Raw genomic sequence first — 13,090 nt, forward strand, 5'->3', positions numbered from 1 at the left:
TTTCATCTACGTAAAATTTTATTACCCTTCAACCTTAGGCTAACCCTCAGTTTCTCCAGGTTTAGCAAGGTTTTGCTCCCTTGGGTAGACAGGCTTTCAACCGACTGTCTCTGACTGAAAACATCCAGGCTACGTCAGATTTTAGACCCAGCCTTTCATTAATACAGTCAGACACAAAAGGTCAGCTGAAACTCTGACCACCTGAAAGACAGCAAAGCAACAAAAACTCCAGGAGGGTTTTCAGTTATTACATTTGAAAAGAGAATCTTTCCTCGGCAATGATCAGTAAATAGTTAAGAAGCAATTAAATTGCACATTCAAGAAACAGATGTGTTCTACGTTTCAGGCTGCGATCAGAAAAACATGCAATTATTTTTCAGCTTATGAAGCCTGTGGCTTTATCTTCTCGGCAGCTTCAAGGACAGATGGAAGGCTGACTTTGTCACCAAATTCTTTCTCACGATGCTCCAATAGAACACCCTATGTAAACACACACACAGACAAAAGAAATCACACACTAATCCTAGGCTCCTCAGAGGACATCAGCTGATAAGCAACCGAGTAATTCCAAAGAAGAAGCCTGCAGGTAGGTTTGCAGTTACCTGTCTTCCTGCTCCAATCACATACACTCCTCCCAGGGTGAACCCTTCTCCTTCCAGGTTGCCACTATAACCATTTTTCCAAGCACGGAAGAAATTTTGCCAGACTCCAATGCGGAAGAAGCCTGAAAGCATCATTTTTCGCTTGCGTGGGCCATAGAAGCTTCTCTGCAATCAAACAGAAAATAGCTCAGCAAAGTGAAAAGGAGACTTTTCCTCCCAAATTTAATTCAAGAAATGTTACAACGCTGTAACCAAAAAGGAATGCAAACCAGGAAAGTTTAAACATGCAAAGCTGTAAAGATATTGCACCTGAACTGATTTCTAACACACTACATGACCATTTACTTCCACACAGCAAACTATTATTACTGCCACCCTTGAAGTGTCTTTTGAAATACCATCCACAGCTATTTAAGCACAACCTACATCAACACCAACATCGTTGAGAACAAAAGGTACTTTGTGATAAGTGCCTTTTTTCTCATTTTTGAACTATGGCAATAAAATTTCTGGTTAAAGAGGTGCTGAAGCCCTAAAATTTCATCAACCTTTTTTTTTTTAATCAATCTGTTTCCTTTAAGCATCCAGAGTGGGGATGGTAAATAAAGGCCTCTTTCCATTGATTTTGAATATTAGGCATTCTTTTTCTTTCAGAAGCCAAGCGATTTCTAAACGTGTCCTCTGTGTTAAGGAGTAAGCAGGTCTGTAGTTTTGTAGGACATCAGACTGGCAATACAGTATGTGCCTATGTAACAGAGACAGGGAAGGTGTAGGTTGGGTATTAGGAGGAAGTTTTTCCCACAGAGGGTGGTGAGGCATTGGAACAGGTTGCCCAAGGAGGCTGTGGTGCCCCATCCCTGGAGGCATTCAAGGCCAGGCTGGATGTGGCTCTGGGCAGCCTGGTCTGCTGGTTGGCGACCCTGCACGTAGCAGGGGGTTGGAACCAGATGGTCATTGTGGTCCTTTTCAACCCAGGCCATTCTGTGAGATTCTATGATACTGGGATCATAAGCCACATCATAATTTCAGCTGTACGTGCTGAACTAATTGTCTTCTACCTTCAGACCTTGATTCACACATTATTAACAACAGCAAGTCACAAGGACAGTGGAAGAAAGGAATAAACATTAACAAGCTGCATATATTAAAGCAGAGGGGAAAAATAATCCTCCAGCAACATGCTATCAGTGCATAGCTACAGAGCAGCCTGTAAGCTGTGCAGGATATAAGTAGAAAAGCAAAGCCAATTAACTTCTTGAGCTACAATGCTTCTAAACCCTTTTTCATTCAGAATACTTTATATCATACATGCTCTTCAAAGAGGACATCCATAAGCATGTTATTAAGAAAAAAAGAGAAAATAACTCCAACTTCATTATACCTTTTCATCTAGAAAGATTTCTCCTTGGAAATAATGCTGAAAATCCTCCACTTCGGTCCCTATCTTCTCTTTCACAACAGCATAGAGAGGAACACCCAGCTTGGACAGCTGAGGTTTCAGAGAGGAAAGCTCAGAAGCCTCCTAAGGAGCAAAATAAAAAGAACATTTCAGGCAGTTAGAAAAACTGCAGCAAGTTAGAAAGCTTCACCTTGAATTTTAGAGTATCTGAAACACATAAATTCTAGCTTGAGGTGCAAAACAGAAACACATCTGTAGGTTAGACATTAAAGATCTACTCGTAGGGCAGTCTTGGTTAAGTTGACTGAAATTTTCTTCACTAAGCAAGAAAGAAAACTATTGGAGCATTCACTGGAAAAAAAAAATAAAATCCTGGAGAAAACACGGTGTTAATTTGAAGATACATGTTTGCTTTGCTTGTGCCAGAGCTTCAACCATTTTTTGAGCACTTAGAGAACAGCGAAAAGATCCTGCCTGCACATCACTTAGCTTTCCCAGGCCTGAATTGCATATCCTTTTTTTTCCCCAAAAAGAACCACACCATAATGATGTCAGCCTTTGTGTGAAGCACTTGAGTGCTCAATGCAGAAACATAACATACAAGTCTAGAGTAAGTAACAGAGTGAAAACACACTCTCCTCCCTAGATTTCCTAGTGAAAAAGAACAAGCAATTCCTTCATACACTTCCAGTATCTCAGATGCAATATTGCTTTATTGCTTTTTCTGGTGTATAAATATGGATGGTATCGCCATTCATCTGCTTGCCTTTTTGTTCTGCTGAAGAAACCCCTGCTCCCACAGCTTGTGCAAAGGTCTCCAGGGCTTCTCCAATTGAGATAATTCCTTCTTATTGGACAAAAGTCCTCAAAAGAACTCCACACTTGATAAAAAAAAGGGACATTTGCTTGAACACCCCCAGTCAGCTAAGTGATATGCCTTAACTCAAAGGTTTGCAGGTGTGGGTTATCCCGAATTTAGGAAGTATGGGTACACAGATAGGGCAAACAGACAAAAGACATTAGAGGAAGATCTCAGTAGTTGAAAGGGTAAGCACAGCACGGCAGTTCATTACTCCTGATCTTTTTCAGAGGAAATGGAAAGGAAGAATCGACATCAAAAGGAAACAGTGAGTAGGAAAGCGTGAGACTTAAAGGATCATTGCTTAGGCTTGTCACGCCTCTCTCTTTTCTGTTCATAAATATCTGCTAATTATATTCTGTCTTTCCTTGAACAAACCACCTTAATGTTCTTCCTAAAAAAAAAATATATAGCTACTTCATCTGGATTTTTTTAAATAGCATTCAAAGCTCTCATAATCAACAAAACAAAACAAGCTGGTATTGGGACGTAACAGTCTCTGTGTCTGAGAATTGATGTTCCACTCTGGAGTAATAGGCTCCTCTATAACATAAGTTCTGAGTCCAGGCACATGCGTGTTCCCTCTTGGCACTGTCAACAAGAACAAAGTTCAAGTTCCTTTCCAATGTATAAGATAGCGGAAACCAACTGTGGTATGGGATGCCTTAACAATAAGGATCAATATATTAGCTTAAAGACCAATATATCAGTTTATTAAAAGGAATCAACGTATGCTAGTTCTAAAACTTTCCTATCTAGCTTTGCTTGGTATGCGGACAGCCTTGTTTTTCTCAATGATCCTGTTTCACAGAAGTATTTCACAATAAGACCACTCCATAGGACTTATTTCTTGAGTTCCATGTAAATTGTTTTGAGTTAGAGTGCACCAAGACAGAAAGTTGCTCGTTATGGCATAACGAGTAATGGAAATGTGCCCAAGTGGGGAAGAACAGCTATAGGTCAGCCAAAAGTCACTGCGATGAAGCTGAAGGAAAATTAAAAGGGAGGAAGAAGGTGGTTTTATGACCACCTTAGATGCAACCGTGCATGCCCCAGAGGGAAATTAACATATATTAATGAATTCTCGGCAAAGAATGAATATGCATGCTGATGTACTGCATATGTATGCATTATGTGTTTAAATATAGACCCTGAACTCTGAGAGGGTGCACTTGACCTACTGAGTCATCTTGTACACACTGTGAAGAATAAAGGAATGCCAGCTATCTAACACCACATCGGAGTTAGAGAGTTTTCTCCCTGGATTTCAGAAGACAACAACTGTATTTTGTCTCTTGCAAAAAAAATTGAAGATCTACAGCTCACAGAGGAACAGTTTTGGCAAGTCACCCGTACCGAACCATTCCACCAGCTTGAAGTTGGTGACAGTGGGACAAGAAGCTGCTTTCATACTACATGCAAACTTCTACAGACAAAAACAAAGCAATTGTTTAGAGAATTTAACATGTTTCTCAATCATTTTTGCATTTGAAATACAAAATAACTCTTCATCATATTTAGCTGAGCAGTACAGTGACCGCCTCTGTTAATAACTCAGAATTTTGAAACAAAAGCATGAAGTCTAAAATTTAAATCTTTCCTTCCCAATTTTTTCCTGAATGAAAAAAAAACCAACAATTATTTCAATTATTTAAAGTGGGCTCTTTAGTACTGCTGAGGAAGAGAGCTTTAAAAAAAAATCATTACTCAATTCCAGTCTGACTGTATCGAGACAGGAATGCGGGGCATTGTCCTTCTGTCTACGTGACGCCTCTTCAGTGAACAGAGTAGTTTAATCCCTTCCATAAGTCCTACACATATTTAAGCAGATATTACTGATGGGAGCAGATACCTTAATTAAGTGGTCACAATACTAATTACTCTCTGTTTTATGGAGCAGTGAGTAAGAACATAATAGCTATTTTTCCCTATAGCTAGGAAAAAAACAATGGCCAAGGTGTACGTTACAACTGTTTCTAGGCACACTTTACATTCAAATTGCATTCTAAATGTCACTTTGCACTTCTACCCAAGAAGCCTAATGCCTGCTTCAGGATCAAATCTTGTTACTCAACCCACCCTGCTATGAACCAGTACCAGTCTACATAGAGCTGGTGAGGAAATGGAGTTTTCATAACACATTCTCCTTACCTTCAGAATCCTTGCCTTCCTGCCTCCCATTCAGCATCCAGAATAGTAAAGGAATCCCCTTCGTGTGACCTGTTTTTTTGCAGGTGAACTTTATCTGATGGATTTCTGCCAGTCCAATCTTTGATTGCTTTTGACCAGAGAGTATCTGGCTCACAGGGATTTATTTTGGACATATGGAATATGACTAGCACCTAAGACTCGTTGTTAACTGAGTTTTGGGTAGTCTACATCTCTAATTACTGTCTGCTAAATCTCTGGCAGATGTAAAAATAAAGCATGAATCGCCTTCAGAGGGAAAATACTGAAGACTCAATCTAAACAAGCCTGCTGCAAAGAAAACTAAAGCTAATATATTCATAGTCAGTAACCAGTTACTGCTAGGACAGTACCTTTCAGATACTTCAGATACATACAATAACTCTCCTGTTCACCTCTTCCCTTTGTTCAAAGGCAATCTACAGAAGTAGAGCTTAACTCTTCCTAATTAGCCCCCGAGTTCAACAAGTACCTCTCTGCACAAAAATCACCCAGGTCTTCGCACAGCCATGATCACTGCACCATTCTTCTTCCACAGTTCACTTGCTTTGAATGTTCTCGGTTCTGTTTATACAGGAAAAACAGCATCAACAATGATACCAACCACCCTTATTTACAACGATTAATCCTTTAAGGAGCAACTCGAAGCACTGCAGAGAATTCCACATTCAAATACAATTACAATTCTACAATTCAGAGAAGTTTTCTATGTATAAAATATATGTATTACTTCCTTTATTGACTTTTTCAGTGTGTGTCTTCACATACACTGAAAATTATACACACCAACTGTATTATAATTTAAAATAGACCTTCCAGAAATACCAGTTGTAGTTGGTTTTCCTTCACCAGAATCATCTGCCATCAAGGACACTCATCTACTTCCTATAACTAGGCATTAAGCATTTCCAGCCTGGGTCACATGGACGTTCTTTCCTCAGACCACGTATCAAAGAATGACAGCTCAAACACCCAGAATCTTACCTGATCCCAAAGTTTTTAGCTCTATCGCCTCCAAAAATTCCAGCGTTGCTTTTTCTGGCTTGGACAAAAATAAGTCAGTGTTGGCAAGCACAATCCCTGTTATGGCTGCGCCAACGGCTCCGAGACCAACCGACCACATGCCCATGGTGAAGATCCCAAAGTCAGGTAGGAAAGACATTTCTGGAAAGAGAAAGAAAAATCAGCTCTAACATTGAATACTGATGATGCCAGACAAGGAGGAACTGGGAATCTTTTCTGTTCCTTACAGTTCAGTGTTAGAACCAAAGCAAGTACAGAGCCAAGAGCAGAGCTCAGCAGTCATTCCTATGGAAAGAAATATGTAGACTTGCAACCCATCTCTTTAAGTACAGCAAACCAACATTACAAACATGCCCTGGACAGCACCTTCTATATGCTGACCAACTTCCCCTCTTACAAACGCAGATCACATCAGGAACAAGTTAATTTCACACCCATTGATCAGAGCAGATAACACTGCAATGGAAGCCACGACATATGCTGGCTCACATCTTGAAAGCACTAACTGCTCATTGTTATGAGCGACTGGTTTCATGGCAGTTTTATTTTCCAGCAGCCACGCTCCCTGCTGAAGACTCCAATACCCAATCCTGACCTTTGCATATGTTTCACAAGACAGGGAAGGGCTGACAGCCACTTTCCAGAGAGGGGAGAGAAATGCTTAGCCCTGGACAAAACTCAAGATCCAGCTGTGAGCAAGAACTGGTACAAAAGTCACTGACTTTTAGCAGGATGAAAAGTCGCTGCTCGTTTACATCACAACAGCTATGTGTGACAAAGGGCTGCAGATTTCCTAAGTCACTCAACTTTAGTTTTCCACAATACAGAGAATCAACTATTCTCTACAGGCATCTCCAAGACCCCATTCCTTGATACGCTTTTTTGGTTCTACTCTTCGGCTCTACTGGCTGCTGCCTGTATATACAGTTCTGTACAGAAGAGATTTTTTTTTTTCCCCTTTAAACACAGGAAAAATGTTTCTGTTTTGAACTGTGACCGGCAACAGATCGGAAACACACACCATGTTTTTCCCCAGCTAACTGCTGCTAGAATTCAGACAGTAGAAACCAGCAGTAGGTCCCACCTTTTGTGTCAGGCACATTGCCCAGAATTTTCCAGGAGAAAAAGTCTATTTCCATCCTTATAACTAATTCCCACATGGCACCATACAACGCCATACCTGGTGCTGAGGAAGACAGGACCACAGGACCTAGAAACATGAGAATCCCAGAGCCTGAGATAGGCTGGGATTTCAGATGATGAGCCTGAGCAGGAAACAAGGGCAGTTTACACAAACACGGTGCAGATAAGAGAACCTAATTTCATGGCTTATTTGTAACACAGGGAAACTTTCCTTGTCCTTATCTGCTTTGTCTACATACTTTTTCAAGCACATAAAACCATACTTGGAAGGACAATTTTTGACCTGTGCATCTAACTCGTATCAAAGACCATCCTGACCCCAGCTTTTAGAACAACCAAAGTGTAATTCAGAGCGTTGTCCTGATGCTCCGATCTGCGTGACACACAAAAGGCCACAGCCCCATTCCCTCCCAGACTCTCAGGATCCAGCTATTCTTTCCAATCTCGGCTGGTGGAGACATTCTTCTCGTAACTCTTAGTTACAAGGACGGATGGCAGTAAAACCAAGCTGTATTCCCTCGTGCACTTCATTTGTGTACAAAAGTGCTGCCAAGTTTGTGACAACTACTAAACAAGCAACTTCCCGCGGAGCTTTTTCTTTTTATTAGCGTTATCATTAGTGTTGGCATTATTAGGATTGCTGAAAGCCAGCTTCCCTCCATTATTTCACATCCACCTACCTGTAGTCTTGATATAGTAGTAGTCTTGATCATTAACTTAGCCAACACACCTCTTCAGCCTAATGGGGCTCCTTGGGCTCCGCTAACTGAACAAGAAACCCACCCAGATGCGAGACGTGAACAAACAGGGGGACGGAAGAAGTGGCTCTGCACAGCACCGCCGACTTTTCTCCCCTACCGAGCAACACCGCAACCCTCCACCACCCCAAACGCGTCGCCCCTCCACCAGAGCCTCCGCGCAGCACCCGCAGCCAGCAGGCAGGACGGGGCACCCCGAACGGCTCCCAGCCCCGCGGGCGCGCACTCACCCGAAGCAGCCCGCAGAGCTCCGGGCAGCAGCGCGCGTCGTGCGGAGCGGAGCGCAACGCAGGACGGGCGGACAGCGCCGGGTCTCAGACCTCTCCTCCTGCTTCTCCCCCGGAGCAATACGCCCCACGGCGGCGCGACAGCGGTGACGGCAGAGCAGCCGTCCAATCCCCGGCGAGCCGGGCTTAACGCTTCAATCGCTCCGCTCTCGTGAAGCTGAGAACGCAGCTGAGAGCTGCGCTGAAGTTGGTTTGTTTTTAGAGCCACGTATTTTTACAAGAAGCGTCTCCCTTTTGTATCAGCCCTTTCTACTTCTAGCAGCCCTCCTCCGCACGCCCCAACAACGTCTCCATCGTTGCCAGCGCTGTTTACATCACGCTGTTACAAACTGCCACCCGCCGCAGTGCCGACAGCCCTTCGCTGAAGAGCCTCCCTTTCTCTATCAGAACTCTCCGCAAACATCTCCAGCCCTCAAAGCCTCCGCTGGAAGCGCTGGAGCACTCCTCTTAGCAGAGAGGAGAAGCCAAAGAAAAGGGGAAACAAAAGACATTTTTTTTTTTGGTGTGGTTTTGCGGCGGCCGTCAGAGATTCCCGAGATAGCAGCGAGTTGTTCTCTGGTCCGTCAGTACTTAGCTAACCCACATTTAAACAAGCCGAGTCTCAGCCCTGCTGTAAGAGCCGCTTGATGGTCCTCACCTCGTGTCAAGAAGAGCAATTGAAACACGGTTCTCTAGATGTCTCATGTCCCAGCCACCCACAAATGGAGAAGAAATGGTCATTGAGAGGATAGCTATCCTTAAACATTTATCTTAGCAGCATAAACATGACCTGCTGCAGCTGTGTCAAAAAATACTGGAAAAGCTGTGTATTGGAGTTGTCAGAGCCGTGGCAGCACGTAGATTTACTTGTATACTTTTCCTAAGAACAAGCAGAAGGGGAAACACTCAGCTGGCACTGCCACAAGGGGTCTGACCTCTGAAAGGGCAGATAACAGCAGCACAAGGGGAAATGGTTTTAAATTGAGAGAGGGAACATTTAGGTTGGATATTGGGGGGAAGTTCTGTACTATGAGAGTGGTGAGGTGCTGGAACAGCTGCCCGGAGAGGCTGTGGATGCCCCGTCCATCCCTGGAGGTGTTCAAGGCCAGGTTGGATGGGGCCCTGGGCAGCCTGGGCTGGTATTCAGTGTGGAGGTTGGTGGCCCTGCCTGTGGCTGGGGGCTTGGAGATCCATGATCCTTCAGGTCCCTTCAAACCCAGGCCGTTCTGTGATTCTGTAATCAAAAACTGTTTTCCCAAGTTGATTCTGACCGCTCCTTCTTCATCCCTTCTCTTCCCTCCCATCCTGAGCCTAATTGTCTTTCCGAGCTCTGTCACAACTTGCACATCCCAAGCACAGGTTTGAGCTGATTACTTTTTTTTTTTATGAGACATACCGCCAGAAATGAGTCACCAGATGACAAATATCTCCTTAATTAGCCCCTTTTAAAGAGAATTTACAACTCACAATAACCCGGTGACACGCTCATCAGGATTTGATGAGCTTTTAAATACCTTTAGGGATTGCAAAATACACCAACCTATCCAACTCCCAAATCAGCCCTGCTTTAAGCAGGGGTTGGACCAGAGGTCCCTGCCAACCCGCACTGTACTTCAACATGCCCAAGTCAACACACACAGCACCCTCCGAACATTGTGAAGGCACGAATTTAGGTGTTTTTTTTTTTTTTAATAAGCTTTGATTCTTTTTCTTCCTTTCATTGCAAAGATCCTGTTACAAATCACTCCCTGTGTCAAAAGAAGCAGCCATCTTTCCGGGTTCCTTCCCAACCTGCACATTTCACTGCTCTACTCAGCTGGGCTGGATTGGAAGAGAAAGCTGCTGTGTCAAGCAAAGGAACCATCCTCCTTCCTTGGGAAGGAATACCACTGTTAGAGCAGCTAATCTGCCCCGTTTGGAGACTGTTTTCAAGACAGGCCACAATCCCACGTCTCGACTACTCTGTCCTTTTGAGCAGCTTTTACACTTAGAATATCTTCCAGTTTTCCATCTTCTGAGTGATATTCAGAAGGAATGGGCTGCTCAATACTGCGCCCGGGAGAACTCAAATCTCTGCCCAACCAACACATGGAGATGCTGTGCAGGTGGGATGAAGCACTGAAGCACAGAACTGCAAGAAGCATTTATGTGCAGATATTTCAGGCTGAGCTCACAGCTGGGTCTGCTGGGGTCCGCACCTAGAAGGCTGAACACCGTGGCTGTCTGCAGAGGAGCAGAAAGTAGGGGAACACCAACAGATCTGCAACAGAGCCAATCTGTGCTCAGCAGAACACAGAACTGTGGGCCTGGCAAATGGCAGCCATCGCTCTCTCCTGGTTGAACCCTGCACAAACCGCATAATCAAATGCAAATTAAGACATATTTCCCCCCCTTTCTTGCTTCCCATGTATTTCAGTTTCCACGTTCCTCACATCACACTGTTCCAACAGCAGAGTAACTCATTGCTAAAAACAGAAACGCAGGATAATCAATGCACGTTTCTATTTCACCCAGCAAAGCAGCAGCACAAGGCTCCGGGCAGACTCCCATTCAGAACCCTGAAGAACGAAGCACGGGATCTCTTTGTCTCTCACCGCGCCTACTCACGCTTAGTCTAAACGACGCAACAAAACGGCGATCAGCCCAAACATTACACCGCAAGGACAGGCAAATCGGCACGGCGGGCGCAACCTCCCGCTCCCGCAACCCTCCGGGTGGCAGCACCGAGGACAGCAAGGTCACAAGGCCGCGGCGGCGCCTCCCGCGGGGGACGGGCCGGCGGCGGGGCTCACGGCCGGCCCCCACTCGCGCTACCCGCCGCTCGGAGCGGCCCCGCGGCCGCCCGTACCGCCGCCCCGGCTCCCGGGCCGCCCCCAGCCCCGCGCCCGCACTCACACGGCCGCCGCCGCTCCGTGCCGCCGCCTGGCACCGCCCCCCCGGCCGCCCTCTGGCCACGTGCTGCGGGGCTCCCACGCTTCAGGCCGCTAGATAAAGCGAGCGCAGAGCTCCGGCTCCATCCCTAATCCCTTCTTGTCCTCGTTAGGATTTTATTAGCTTCTGACGAACCAGAGGGAAAGCCCCAGATACGTACTGTTTAAATATGTTTAAGGCAGGGGAAAAAAAATAAAACAAACAAAAGCCAACCAACCACGAGCAAAGTCCAAGAATGCAGTGACCTTATCATTCAAGCAGTTTGATTAACGGGGCACTTAAAATGCTTACATACATATACGTCGCATTCAAGAACATACTTGCCCAGATAAGCCCGCCAATAACATGTCACAACATCATCTAATGAGCAAGCTGCTCCTCAGTCACTCGTGGCCATTGGGCAGTGCTCCAGTCAGCAGCTCTACCTGGGATTGTCTCCCCAGGGCTCCAGTACTGGCAGCCGTACAACAAAAAATAAAGAGGAAAGGCATTAGGCCCCATATATGTGTCTGAAGAGTGCTGTGCTGCCTGTGTGTGAGGCAGCCCTGGACAGCGGCATCACAGAATCATAGAACGGCTTGGGTTGGAAGGGACCTGAAGGATCATGAAGCTCCAACACCCCCACTGCAGGTAGGACCACCAATGCCTGTATCTAACAGTAGACCAGGCTGCCCAGGGCCCCATCCAACCTGGCCTTGCACACCTCCAGGGATGGACGGGGCATCCACAGCCTCTCTGGGCAGCTGTTCCAGCACCTCACCATGCAGCCGTCCTGCAGGACAGAGCCCCTCCGCATCACAGTGCTCAGGGAAGTCACTCACACGTGGTTAACAGCAACTAAAAGAAAAAAGAAAAAGCCTGAGGAGAATTCAAGGCAGGAACAGCACTACTGACTTCCTCAAGGAGCTGGGGAATCTGGAGGACTGTTGGGTTTGAAGCTGCATCATTTTCTTGGAAGCACAAAAAATTCATGAAAGTAAATAATCTCTCCACTTTGTCTCCTAAACCAGCACAGGAAGGTGATCTGCTATCTCCTAACACAATATACTGAAATGGCTTCTTCACTGTTTGTGAAATACAATCAATACCAGAATTCATGCATTTCTGCTGCTGTGCCAGAGTGGTCTTTGGAAAAACAGCATCGTGTTAGAAGTGCAATGGACAAACAGAATCACAGAACGGCCTGGGTTGAAAAGGACCACAATTATCATCTCATTCCAACCCCCTGCTATGTGCAGGGTCGCCAACCACCAGACCAGGCTGCCCAGAGCCACATCCAGCCTGGCCTTGGATGCCTCCAGGGATGGGGCATCCACAGCCTCCTTGGGCAACCTGTTCAGTGCGTCACCACCCTCTGGGTGAAAAACTTCCTCCTAATATCCAACCTAAACCTCCACTGTCTCAATTTAAGACCATTCCCCCTTGTCCTATCACTATCCACCCTCATAACACATTCAACTGTCAACAAATACTTAAAACCCTAACTTCTACAGGCTGTCAACATTCCATTCTTCTAAATTCTATAATGACTGAGGCTCCAGCTGCCAACATTTGGCAATGGTAGAATCGTAGTTCCATTATTTTTGTCACCAAACCTAACAAAAAACCCACCCATTTTCTCCTCACTGACAATACTGCACATTACACCTCTAACAGTCTGATAGCTGGCCCCTATTTATGCCCCCCAGATTCAAAGGTAGCCAGTGCTCTCAATGGAAAAGAGCTATCACAAGACCAAAAGCATCTTATTTACTCTTTGCTCCAAGGAGGAGTCCCTGATGAATACCAAGCAAGAACAATGAGCAGTTAATCACAGCGGTGACCCCACCTTCGTTTGTCCCTACACAGAAAAATGTTAACCTGCACACCTGGAATTAATCCAGGAAAATCTTCCCTATTCACAAAGCAGTGAAAACACTTGA

General features: G+C 45.2%; 1 protein-coding gene across 2 annotated transcripts; it reads right to left on the reverse strand.

Annotated features, from left to right (window-relative positions):
• Positions 1-11,171, reverse strand: PRXL2A (peroxiredoxin like 2A). 2 transcript variants are annotated; one of them, NM_001193518.2, is made up of 6 exons: positions 11,133-11,171; positions 6,032-6,211; positions 5,520-5,611; positions 1,984-2,124; positions 603-767; positions 1-480 (listed from the first exon to the last, which is right to left on the reverse strand). In NM_001193518.2, the coding sequence occupies exons 2-6, from the start codon at positions 6,207-6,209 to the stop codon at positions 382-384; spliced, it is 675 nt and encodes a 224-aa protein (NP_001180447.1). In that variant the 5' UTR covers positions 6,210-6,211; positions 11,133-11,171; the 3' UTR covers positions 1-381. The 2 variants fall into 2 exon arrangements, with proteins under 2 accessions (NP_001180447.1, NP_001180448.1); NM_001193519.3 differs by lacking the exon at positions 11,133-11,171 and adding an exon at positions 8,202-8,327.
• Positions 11,172-13,090: the final 1,919 nt, after the last annotated feature.

The sequence above is a fragment of the Gallus gallus genome, chromosome 6 (genome assembly GCF_016699485.2).
Source record: "Gallus gallus isolate bGalGal1 chromosome 6, bGalGal1.mat.broiler.GRCg7b, whole genome shotgun sequence".
Taxonomy (NCBI): Eukaryota; Metazoa; Chordata; class Aves; order Galliformes; family Phasianidae; genus Gallus; species Gallus gallus.